Genomic DNA, 14,303 nt, shown 5'->3' on the forward strand with positions numbered 1-14,303 from the left:
GATACTAGAACAATGCGATGAGCTGGACAATCTGTTACCAGTAGAGCCACTACCTCTATTAGAACACTTGCTATTTTATTATAGTATCTTGAAAAAGATCTGACTGCCACTTGGAAAGTACATGCTATTATAGTACACTTAGAAGACTATCTCCAACTCAGGCCATTCTCTTGGAAGATATGCAGAGCATGCTTCTGAAACAACTCATGTTAAAATGAAGTTTTTCATCAATAGGTTCGATATTTCCTAAATGAGCTAAAAACATCTGACAAGAGAATTGCTGTTTAGTAGTGCAAACCTGTAATCAAAGAACCTTATCAAAGTTATATATTAATAAAAGAATTTTTGTCATTGATTTTTTAACTAAAATGTTGTAGTCTTGTAATATGTAATAAACATTGCATTATTAACTATACTTTTTATTTAAATACTAAATAAAGAAACAAAACCATTGAAAATCTTAGAAGGATATGAAATTTTTGCAAATTTTAAAACTAAATTTTTTCAAAAAGGGCCATTCATTAGATTTTTTAAAAGTTTGATCCTTAAAACATATGATATTAGTAACCTAAATCCATTGAAACCTCCGGGGTCATATCATTTTATACCTAAAACCTATATTTGTGAACTGTGCATCATCATCATATTTTTGCTTTTCTTCTTTTTTTTTTTGTTGAAGATATCTTAATACCTCTCAGTAGTAAGCGACCGGGGTTGATATTTGACCGGGGCCGGATTTGATAAAATATAGCTGTGGCCGAATTTGTGACCGGGGCTGCATAAACATTTATTTATCCTAAAGTATATTTTTTTTATTCAAAATTTATGTTATATTTTGTATATAAATGCATATATAAACATCATTATGATCAACATGATCATCATCATCATCATCATCATTACCATGATCATGATGATGATCATCATTATAGTCTAATCATCTTCTCATTCAACAAATACTACACTATATAATTACTAAAGCTTATATAAATATGAAAAGATTTTGTATGCCAGCATCTAAAGAAATAGCAAACGTATATATTTATATCCATAATATGTATGCATAAAAGCATCTCGGAAGCTTTTATTCCTTCTGGACTAAAATTTTAGAAGCTTTTATTTCTGCTCTTCAATTTTAAGTCAAGCCTCATTCTACTCCACATTTTTCACCTTCTTGAGCAGTTGATTTATTAAACATTAATCATATTTTTCATCTTTTTTACAAGAATATCTTAAGAACAAATGTCTTGTGTTCTCTTTAGAACAAATTTCTTTTTTTTATTCAAAGAAGCCAATGTAAAAAGGTGGCCATACTCTTCCTGCCAGTTAAACAGATTAACCCATTTTTAAACATCCAAATCACTCTGGCTTCTAATGCTAAAGTTAATTCTCAGTTAAATACTTCTACAGTTTGTGCTTCTGATAAGATTTCCATTATAGTCTTAAAAAGTGTTCTCTAAAACTCACTTCAATTTTATCTAAATTTTTAAAAAGTGCTAAATAATTGGTTCCAATTTTTCAAAACTCTAGAAAACACTTTGACTTCTCCAACTATCCTACGATTAGTCTTTACTCTGTTATTAGTTTCTTTTTATAAAGGTTTTAAGGTTATTAAAATATTTCCTTCTAACTACATTATTAAAGTTACTCTTAAAAGCCTACACTCTTCTTTATTTCAAGTAACTTTAAGGGTACCACAAGGTTTTAACTTTGCTCCTATATTGTTTCTTATCTACAATATCCATCTTCATGAAAATTTCACATCTAAAGTGTCTCTATTTGCTGCCGACTCAACTTTAATCTTGAGTCGTCAGCAAATATGAGCCACTTTAGATATAAAATTTTGATGACTCAACTATACTCTTGTCTTGACAAAAAATCTTTACTTTTTGATTGTTTAGAACAAGCAGCCGATTTTTAATCTGATCTCTCTTCTGTAATAAGGCTTACAGTGGCTTATGGATTTAAATTCTGGACTAAAAATCCAGCATTTTTGTTATAAAACTAAACTCATTTATTTACTGCAAAAAAATATTGCAATAATGTTGGCATTCCGATATTGATGAATAACAACCCTCTTACTCTCAGGCAAAGTCTAAAAGCACATTGTAAGTTAAATTAGACCTGCTTTATCTGCCAAGCTTCTCTTCCATTGTTGTAAGGTTGCATTTATTTCTTTTTTTTACAAATACCATCATGGTCAATGCTCAAACAAGCTATCATCTTTATTACAATAAACCAAAACTCATTCTTATTGTTTCTTATTCAACAAGTTGCATCCTTTTACTGTATCTGTCCCTTCAACCTATAAAAACTTTTATTAGACCTGTTTTTTTTTCTTGCACATCAAAAAAATCTTATAACTCTAAGCCATCTTTATATTTTTCTTTTATATACAACCAACAACTTTTTGCATCTTCAGTTAATCATTTCCTTGTATTTTTACTTATTCTCTATTTCAAAGTAACTCATAGCTTAATAGTGGTTGCTTGCAATCTTGTTGGAAGTAAATAAGAGTTTGAAAATATATAAATATATGTCAGTACTTAATAAATAGTAAATGTAAGCATAAAATTATATTATATAAAGTATTATAATTTTTTTTTTTGCCCTGGCTATCAACCCCTATAAATCTTATAATTTTGCCGGGGCCAGGTTTGAAAAAAGTCTCATTTTGTTACAGTAAAATTGCACAAATGCAGAAAAAAAAATTATAAAGTTGAAGCACTGTGTTTGAAGTGTGTGTGAAGCACCAGTATTGCACAAATGCAGAAAAATTTTTTATAAAGTTACCAGTATTGAATCAACAATATATTGAATCAAATATATTATTAAATACTATAATATCGACTTGTTAGATTGATGCCTACAGTCTTCAATGCAAGAGCAACTGTATGAGTTGCTTGTCATGGTGTGGTATTTGTCTGGTCTAAGCTAGCCACAATCAATCATAAATCAAATGCCTGTTCATTTTTGCAGTAGTGTTTAGAGCAGGTTTTACTGTAGCTGAAACTAAAGTCATTGCTTTTAATTACATCCTAATACTGGCAGATGCGGTAGTGGTGCTAGCTGATTTCTACTTTATCTTCCTCTCTTACCTCTGCAGAAATTTTTATCATCATCAGTCAATACTACAGACTCATAAACTTTCTGTTTTTTTTCCCTTTATTTCTTAAAATGTCTAATCCTCTTCATTCATTATTATTTTCATCTCTGAATTGCTGACTTTTGATCTCTAATCCTCAAAAAAGTGCCAATCATCTTCAATAAATACTAAAGTAGCCATGGTGTAGTGGTTAGAGTTCTGGCCTAAAATCTGGGGATCATGGTTCAAAGTTGGCTCTGACCATATATGCATCATTGGTAAAGAAGGAGGAATGAGCTGAAACAACTGAAAACTGGCAGGATAAAATATTAAATAGCTTTTTCAAAAAAAAAATTGTGTAACAAAAGTTGTTTAAGCAATTGAGCCTGAGGATTTGGCCATTTATAAAAATTATCAAGTTAAGCAGTAAACATAATATATTGTATACTTTATACAATTTAACTTTATAAATTGTATTATTAACAATCATTGGTTGTTATTAAAACTTCATATGAGCAAATAAGAAATGCCCTATGAAAAAGTAAAATGATTTAATAATCTTAAGCCAATTGCATACTGATGAACCTTAATGAAACCGTTACCTGGAAGTCCTGTAACCTAGATGTAATTTAAAAAACCTTGTATTAAACTTGTTTGATAAATTTTATTAAATTGCTAGAAATAAAAACTTCAAGTCATTACTGTATCTATCTAGCTGTATGTATGTATGTATGTATGTATGTATGTATGTATGTATGTATGTATGTATGTATGTATGTATGTATGTATGTATGTATGTATGTATGTATGTATATATATATATATTATATATATATATATATATAAATATATATATATATATATATATATAAATATATATATATATATATATAAATATATATATATATATATATATATATATATATATATATATATATATATATATATATATATTAATATATATATCCGATATATATATATATATATCTGATATATATATATCCGATATATATATATATATACACATATATATATATATGTATATATATATAATATATATATATATATATATATATATATATATATATGTATCTATATATATATATATATATATATATATATATATATATATATATATATATATATATATATATATATATATATATATATATATATATATATATATATATATATATATATATATATATATATATATATATATATATATATATATATATATATATATATATATATATAGCCCTCACTTTTATGAAATATATCTATATGATGTTTTTTTATGAAGTCTATATTGTGTTTTTGATTTTTTTTCAATTTATGAAATCTTTTTTTTTAGTTGATAAATGTATCAGCATTTATTAGCAAATAATCTTTACTGTTTGTAATTTACCATGAGCATTGTTGGGCTGGCATACTCTCATACATTTTAAAAATAACTTTATTTCCTATTTCAAATAAATTAAAAACGGAAAAACAAACATTTTATTTATATTCTAAATAAAATAATTGAAGACCTAAGATCAAGAACGTCCCAAGTCAAAAAATAAAGATTTTTCAGGAGATTAAAAAAACAAAAAATAATTTTTTTTTTTAGTTATTCAAAAAAATATACAAATGAAAATTACTAATTTAAATTAAGTGAGTCTAGAGAGATAAAAGATAAGTATTTTTATAGGATAAACCATTGAAGCTTGTTCAGTGAGGGCTAATAAACAATGCGGTACTTAGGACGTTCTTGATCTCATATGTCAAGGGGGAACGAAAAATAAGAAATAAATGTCTACATATTAATCAGCTCAAAAACATAAAGTAGAATAAAAAAATTTAATAAAAGCTAGTAGAATATTAATACTGTTATTAAAAGTAAAAATATTCCGAATTGCGCAATATTTTTTATCCGAATTGCACATTTTTTTTTATCCGAACTACTCAATATCTAAACAATTTCACAGAAGTTTCTATAATTATACGGAAAGAAAAAGTAACGAAAAAATGAAATAAAAAATATATTTTGCAAATTATTGTGTTTTTATAGTTGGCAGAACTAAGAATTTTTAAAAAGCTTGAGGAAACACTACTTTTAATGAAAAAAAAAGCAAAACCATAAAATTAGTAAAGTTTTGGCCCATTTTTTCAAAAAAAACTTTACTCACCCGTCCACTCCCTTCTAGTTAAGGGCTTTGGGCGTTTATAAAAGTTATATGAATATTGTTATAAAAGAAAAACAGAAAGAAAGTACAGATGAGACAATAAATGCGATTTTTTACTAATAGCTTATAACCACTGAAAAACGTAACGTTTAAAAACAATATTGTTGACAAAACGACCTAACGAACGTTAGTGAACACTGTATAGTGCAAACCACAACAAACTAACTTAGCGACGTCAGATCAAGAAAACTAGATAGAAACAAAAAAGAAACAAAAAACCTTATGAGATTGTGATATGTCTAAACTTATCTAGTGGTATAGTTCAGTACATACAAACTAATATACTAAGAAACTGTTGTTCCAAATGTTTCGGCTATCAAAATGTTTATTCATCCAACTCAATAATCTCACTATTTTATTATATCACAAACTCATTACGTTCACTATTTTGGATGGAAAGTAACGACTGATAAAACAATTTAGCCTCATCACTAATAAACTTGTTTAGTTTTTGCAAATCTTTGAATTTGGTAGATTTAATTGGCAAACTGGCAGTGTACATCGAGACGGTTGGCAATGAGGGATTTCCATTAGCTTTTTCATTAACAAAACATTTAAAAACAGAACTCTCCGTGTCCAACGAAACTGCAACCATATCTTTGTGCAAATTGGAATATTCAAAAATAAAATAACTACTCACTGCAAATTTTTCTTTATTAGCCATAATCGTCTTCTTAAAGAAAGGTTGAAAATGACTTTGGTAATTCTTAATATCAGCGCCAGAAATTCTGACAACAGGAAATTTTTGGGAGACGTCCATCCATTGCGAAGGAAGTTCAACTGTTTCTAATCTCCGTTTCATACCTTCAATGATAGCAAAATGCCTATCGCAGGACAGAAAACTGTGCCCACGAATTGAAAAATAATGCACAATTCGTTGAAAGCGCCCTAACTTTACCAAAGTATACAAAAACTGAACCATGGTTATATTGCGATTTTGTCCAGAGCAAGCGTCACTAAACAAGAAAACCATATTAATAGAATCAAGAAGCTTCTAAAAAATAATCGTTCAAGCAGCTAAGAACTTCATTATCGCCTCTCTTAGCAATATTTTCTGGCCACATATACATGGTGGATTTTTGAGAGGTGCTGGTTAACAAAGTAACAGCAAAGGTATAAGTCCAAAGTTGACGGGAATAAAATATATCGTTGACAGGTAAATGCGGTACTGGAATATTTTGTGCAAAGTCAAAAGTTATAACAACAATATTGTTGCTTAATGATGAAGAATCTTTACATTCTCTTATGTGAGAATAAAATCGTTTGGCTTTCCGCTTGTGAACAAGAAGACTGAGTTTTGCATTGTTACAAAGTGCCACATTCTTTTCATTAGCAATGCTGACTTTTAGCTCAGAACACTGACTGCATACATCCGCCTGTGGTCTACCAAAACCCTAATTAAAATGTTTTTTAAAATAGTCCCAGTAAAAATGATGTTTTATGCAGGCATTTACCTTTTCAACATCATTACCATCTTTAACTAGCACATAAGCATCTATTTCAAAAGATTCAAGGTACAAGGTGTACATCTTTCTGATGTTTAGCTCGCAAGATAAATAACGTCTTTTACTTTTGTTACTGTAATGAACTACTTGAGATGGAAACGAAGATATGATGGAATGAACATTTGCCACAGAATTTGGTGGCACTTTTTGCTGATTTCCATGCTGTCCCCTGCCATCTTTAGGAACTAATAGGTGACTTGCCAAATTAGAAATTCTTTTAACACAACTTTTTGTTACTCCATGCAAGGCAATAAAAGCAAAGCCACAAACATCTGCTTCCTTATTTCCACATTTAACAGTATACTTGCAACTTGTAGCCCGCTTGACACTCGTATTGTCTGTTCTAGGTTGCCTTCGCTTTATTTCAGCAGGTTTTATAAGCACAATTAGATAATTATCCTGTCCATTTTTTTTCACCTATGGTATTAAAAGATGTTAAAATAGCTTTCTTCTCCTTATTGCTGAATTTAGAAAAGCACATATGTCGGCAACGGCAGTCAACCCCTGTAGTCTTCATAGGTACCAAACTTTTATTCCAAGAAATAAATTCCTTACCTTCTGCTTTAGCACATTTGATTACATTGCGTTTCCACAACGGTTCATTCCTTGTCTGTTTTCCAATAACAGCAGACACACTACTATCAGAATCACTGCTTGTAATATCCATTTTCATTAACAAAAAACAATGACGCTGTAAAAAATAATGGTATTAAAAAGCTGTTGTTTATAAAGTCTATGAGAAAAATAATAATTAATTTTGAGCTGTTGTAATAATTATTAATAATTTTAAGCTGGTGTTTGTAACGCAAATATTAACCAATCAGGTTTTAGTAATTTCTACTAAAACCTGATTGGTTAATAATATTTGCATTATAAACCTGATTGGTTAGGCTTTGAATGATTTGTGTAAACGATAGCTATTGTGCTGTAGCTTTGTAGCCACTATAATACTTATTTACTTAAAATTCAATTCAATAAATTTAATTAATAAAAACACATTACTTTATATAACAACAGAAGTGTTCATATTCTGCCAGCTTTTAATACATCTTTTATATTGTTTTGTGTAATGCTTTGTTATATTTTAATCTGAGCTAATGAATGTGTTTTGTAGATGTTTTGTTTATGTTAGTGTTTCGTGCACATTGGACGTTAGTGTTCTTAAAGTGCTAATTTCACTGCTTCCAACATTAATAATAATTATTAATTATTAGGCAATAAATAATTATATTAGTGCTAATTAAATAATTATTATTTATGAAAAATTATTATAAGGCAATATGCGTAACTTGTCTATCAACATTATTGCACATTATCTCAATTTTCGATTATTTTAGGACGTTCTTGATCTCAGGTCTTCAATTGAAATAAAAAATATATTAAAGAGCATTTTATTTAAATTCTAAATAAAATAGTTAAAAGAAATAGTCTAAATGAAATAATTAAAATAAAATACATTGGCTGACTAAATAGGGAGAACATGCAAGGAGTGCTGTTACATTGACTATAGGTTTTGGTAAAGGCAGCAATAATTTATTTTTCTTTTTTCTGAAAAAACTTTATGGAAAAAAGTAACCAAAAAAATAAACAAATGTATATCTATAATTAGTTCTCGAATTGGAGAAAAAAATTAATGGGATGGTATTCGGTAAATTAAAAATACCATCCTGCCTAATCATTATTATATATAAAAAGGTGACAGGATAATTTATACTTTATAAAAAGGTGATGGGATGGCATCCTGCCACATCCCGCCCTACTTCAAACACTGTCTATAATATTATTATTATATTGATACCCTCATTGTTAAGTATATTAAAAAATCCTTGTTGGTTTATAATATAGGGGAAGTTGGGGTTCAGTGGATCGAGGGGCACAGTGAATAAGAGGCATTTTCTTAAAAATTTTGTTCATCTTGATAATGTAATCATTTTATGTGCTCTTATATCAGCCATCTTTATTTATAGTTGATACCACATAATTTTTGACTACCGGTTTTTGGTAGGTAATTTTGTTTTTAGCTAACTAAAGTAAATTTTCTTACTATCTTTATGTTTCTTATAGAGATCAGGGTTGAAATAATTTCAAAACTTGAAGTTTTTCTTTTGAATTATTAATATTAATGCTTCCTTTTAGTAATTTAGCTTTCCTTTTAACAACACTCATGTCCCAAGAAATTAGAACTTAATTTGTTATGGTGGGGTACAGTGAATTGGGGTATAGTAAATAAGGTTGATTCACTATGCCCCATTAATGATCTTAAAGATTAAATTCATGCATTTAACTACATGAAAATGAATTTATTAATTTTAAGGTATGAATAATATTTGAATAATTATTTAATTTTTCAACACTTTTATAAGTTTTGCTATCAATAAAACTTTTTTTTTTCATCTCAATTTTCAAAATGTCTGTTTTTTCGATTTTATATTATTCTAATTAATAAAAGTATGCCAAAAGTATAGTGTACAGTGTCTTTACTCCCTCAACCTCAAAGTTATTTGGCTATGCCCCTATTCACTACAATTAATTCACTTTAAACCTATCTGTGAGCCCAACTTCCCCTACTTGATAACAAGGATAGCAATATTTCCTTGAAATATCATTAAAGTATATGTATATATATATATATATATATATATATATATATATATATATATATATATATATATATATATATATATATATATATATACATATATATATATATACATATATATATATATACATATATATATATACATATATATATACATATATATTTATATATATATATATATATATACATATATATATATATACATATATATATATATACATATACTGATGTACATATATATATATATATATATATATATATATATATATATATATATATATATATATATATATATATATATATATATATATATACATATATATATATATATATATATACATATATATATTTATACATATATATATATATATATACATATATATATATATACATATATATATATATATATATAGTGTTTTATATATATATATATATATATATATATATATATATATATATATATATATGTACATCAGATCAGCAAATAAAATTTGATACCAAGGTCTTACCATAAAACATAGAAATGAGGTTGCCATTGCCGAATGCTGACTCTAATTCCGAGGGCTGTATATATATATATATATATATATATATATATATATATATATATATATATATATATATATATATATAACCCCTAACTGGTTGTCAGAAAGTTTTTCCATATTTTTTTGACAAAAAGTAAAAATTAAAATACAAGACCGGAGTTTTTTTTTTTTATTACTTGATAGACCGCCTGCCCCAACCAAACCCTCAGTCGATGTAGCAGCTCTCCCTTGCGAGTTAGTCTATAAGAGAGTCGATGTAGCAGCACTCCGTTGCAAGTCAGGCTATTTGTCAGTCGATCTAGCAGCACTTTGTTGCGAGTCAGGCTATAAGATAGTCGATGTAGCAACACTCCATGCATGATTTACAGTAAAAAATATAAAAATAAAAACATTTTATTAAAAAAAATAAAAATAAAAACATTTTATTAAAAAAAATAAAGAATAAAACATTGTTTATATTATTAAAAACATTCAGAATGTTTTAAAAACATTCTGGTCAATTAAATTTGCGCTTTTGCAGTTTTTTTAAAAAACAATTAATTTGTAATTAAATTAATGGTTTTAACTTTCTGACAACATGCAAAAGTCAAAAGTAATTAAAAGTGACGTATTTGTTGGCATAAGAATTATTTTTTTCCTTCCGTACTCCCAAATGCAACAATCTATAGAACTATATATATATATATATATATATATTTATATATATATATATATATATATATATATATACACTTATTTATTGTAGTATATAGACTTTATTTTTTACAATAGCTTATGAACACTTGTGTTCGAAATGGTAATTATGAAGAAGCACTGGATCTTATGAGATTTGTTCGGAGCCTAGAGAAAAAGTTTTTTTCCATTCGAATTCTAGTGGTAAATTATATTTTCTTTGCTGATGATGTATTTTTGATGATGAATATATTTGAATATATGAATATATATGATGATGAATATATTTTTTCGAAAATATGAACTTGAAAATAAATATATTTTTAAAAATATATACTATAAGATATAAAATGGTTCTAAAATGAAGATTTTAAATTTACATCATCTATGATATCAAGCACTTATTTTAAAATAATAAAAATTAGTTAACAACTGATTTACTGAGATATTTCTTATTAAAATACTTAAATAACATTAAATAAATTTAAGTAGTTATTTAAATTTGTTTTATTTTTTTATTTTATTTTTAAAATTAAAGTGCTCTCTAAGCAATAAAATTATGTAATACCTCGCAACTATAGCAATTTAATTTAATGTCTTGCAATTAAAGGAATAGTAAATAAAAATGATATCTTTTGTTATATATATATATAATTTTTATAGTTTTTAATTTTTTTATTTTGTTAAATTTTAAAATAAAATTTAACATAATAATAGTAAAAATAAAAATATTCTCTGAGCTTTTTTTATTTTTTTTATCTTTTTCTATCTTCTTGATCAGGCTCATTCTATTACCATGGTTTCTTATTATTACTTGTTAACCAAGATTCTTTTTGTGATTGTTGTTGTGATGATTCTTGACTGATGTTTTTTATCTCTCTAATAAAAATTGCGCCACATAGATAATCTTTTTGATTTAAACAGAAAGGTTCTATTGTGCATTAGATGGAAGTAGCAAGGAAAAGACCTGTGAAAAAATTTAAAAATCTTTGATACATCAAGTGGTCTTGATGTATCAAAGATTTTTAAATTTTTGATATGTCAAGTCTGTAAAAGTTTTTAAAGTTATTGAATCTTTTCTTGCTAACTGCAGTATTAAAGTTGTTCTTGGTGAACAAAACTTTTCTTCACTTCCTATAACTTCTGGGGTACCACAAGGCTCCATCCTTAGTTCTGTGGAAACCAATTATACAATCCATTACAAAGGATTGTATATATGGTTTCTATCAATCAAAATCTTCTATCAATCAAAATTCAATCTTGTTTTACTTATTATTCAGCAAAGTTACATCTTTTTACTGCAACTGTTTGTTTATGCTTTAATATCTTTTTATCTAGTTTCCTTGAAAATCAATAATTAAAACTCTTGCTTTTTTTTCCAAAGTTTTGCTCCAAAAAAACGCAGATCTCCAGTTGTGAACTTTAACTACTACACAATGACATTTGCTTTCATGTTGTCCTGACTGACAAATTTTACATTTGTTTAAATCTTTAGTCAACTGTTTTTGTGCTCTTTAATTTTCTTTGTTTCTTTCTGTTAACTTCAATCTTGCAGCTTTTTGGAAGTAATATTGTATAAAAAATTGATTGAAATAAATATCTGTAAAAATATTTAAATTTCTTTACAAATTTATTTTTTAAGAAAATAGAAGTCAGTAGTCTAAAAACTCACAGTTTTCTTTTTAGGATATTGGATCCAAGGTAAACAGTTTTACGCAACTTATGTTAAACCAACTACTAGAGCAGCTTCGTGATAATATCCAGCTTCCTGCTTGTTTAAGAATTATAAGCTATATTAGATTGTTGGATGTTTTTTCTGAAGCTGAACTCAGGCTGACATTTTTGCAAGTTGGTTTAGTTTTTTTTTTTATCTTTTTTTTTTAATGATAATAAATATAATTCTAAAATATAAATCTCAATAAGTTATAATTTACTCACAAGTTTAATGTTTATTTACTGGAAGGATTGTTAATTTTTATTTACTTTATGAATAATAAGATAAGATATTTTTAATATAGAAAGAAAGTAATGATAAAGACAATAATCAAAAAGCAATACAAAATGATAAATAATTCTAATGAGATCAAATAATACAAAATATTACCAACAATCCAGGATGTTTAAAAATATATTTTATTTTGACTATATATCAACTTCTACGCTACTTGATACTAAATAAACAGAAAAATTAATAAGTTCTATGTTCTTTCGCAATATATAAAAATTATTTGCATAAATATGTTTCCTTTGTTTTTGCATAAAAATGAAAGTTTTTCTTATTTATTTAAGTTTAAAAGGTGTTGATTAATTGGCAATAAACTGAATACCAATACACAATAATGTTACGGTTAATAAATAATATTGTTATTAAGGATTGCTATTGTTATATTAGTAAGTGATTGTTAGATAAAGTTTACAAAGTTATAAAGGATTGTTAGTAAAGGATTATTAAATTAATAAAATTAAGAGTGTAATTTAGTCAATGTATACATCAACCAGAAATTTAAACTTATTTTTGCACAAAACCTGTATTTTTTTCTTATGCAGAATTAAAAGATTTGTAATAAATATATATATATATATATATATATATATATATATATATATATATATATATATATATATATATATATATATATATAATTATTAAAAGTTAATATTAAAGCAAAACAGTAACATAAAGGTAATTCAAGTGTTTGATAGAGTATATGTTAAAAGAAAAGAAAAAAATTCAAAGATCCCCTTCAGATATGGCAACAGTATTCCATTAAGGGACGGATTTGTAGTTTATAGAGATAAAGAATAGAGTTCAGAGTAAGAAAGTGGCAAGCTGAAATAAGACTTAGTTGAATGACGAGTAACGCAAGATTAAATATTGCTAGATGGCACTAAAGACACTAGCTCTCTAGAACAGCACCCATTGTAGTATTTATAGAAAAGAGAAAGACAAGCAACATTCTGACAATGTGATAATGGTTGAAGCTTGCCCGCAAGAGCCGGGAATAACTGTTTACAATGTGTTTTTGCACCTTATTCTAAATGAGAAAGGGCATCATTCGAAGATCTGCTCCAAATATGACAACAATATTCCATACAAAAACAAAATTGAGATTTATAGAGATCCGGAGTAAGAAAGTGGCAAGCACAATAAAGAGATGCAACCTTAGCAGATGCTACAATTTGCGAGGAAGGATTCAATAGTCTTAAAGACATTACCTGATATACCGTGTCAGGTAACGTCTCGACTTTAGAAATATCAAGAGCAATACCCTTTACCTCTCCACATTTATCTGATGCACATTAAAACCTATTGGTTATTACTGTTAGCAAATCAGCTGTAGAACAAGAAGATCGAAATCCATATTGATGATCAGTAAGTAAGTTATTATATTCAAGATGAGAGATGAAGTTTTTCTTAATTAAAGACTAAAAAAATTTGCTTATGATAGGAAGAAGACTAATGGGATAGCAGTTAGGAGAGTCAGATCACTCTTCAGAGATTTTGAAACTCTGATCACTTGTTAAATAGTTTTAAAAGTATAGACGAAAGCTCTAGAGAACACTTTTGCAAGACTATAACAGGTATGTTGTCTGGGCCACAAGCTGTAGAAGAATCTAAGCTGGAAATCACTTTAGGTACAGAAGCTGGAGTGATACCAATTTTAA

At 26.8% G+C, this 14,303-nt stretch overlaps 1 protein-coding gene across 1 annotated transcript in view; it reads left to right on the plus strand.

Moving 5' to 3' along the window:
• The window catches only part of LOC100213502 (conserved oligomeric Golgi complex subunit 8), a 43,970-nt gene that overhangs the window by 14,487 nt on the left and 15,180 nt on the right, over nucleotides 1-14,303 (plus strand). The window contains exons 6-7 of the mRNA XM_065788133.1: nucleotides 10,737-10,841; nucleotides 12,324-12,485. Of these exons, the coding sequence (XP_065644205.1) occupies nucleotides 10,737-10,841; nucleotides 12,324-12,485 (267 nt within the window). The remainder of the gene's footprint in view (nucleotides 1-10,736; nucleotides 10,842-12,323; nucleotides 12,486-14,303) is intronic.

Source organism: Hydra vulgaris, chromosome 01 (assembly GCF_038396675.1).
Source record: "Hydra vulgaris chromosome 01, alternate assembly HydraT2T_AEP".
In the NCBI taxonomy this organism is placed as follows: Eukaryota; Metazoa; Cnidaria; class Hydrozoa; order Anthoathecata; family Hydridae; genus Hydra; species Hydra vulgaris.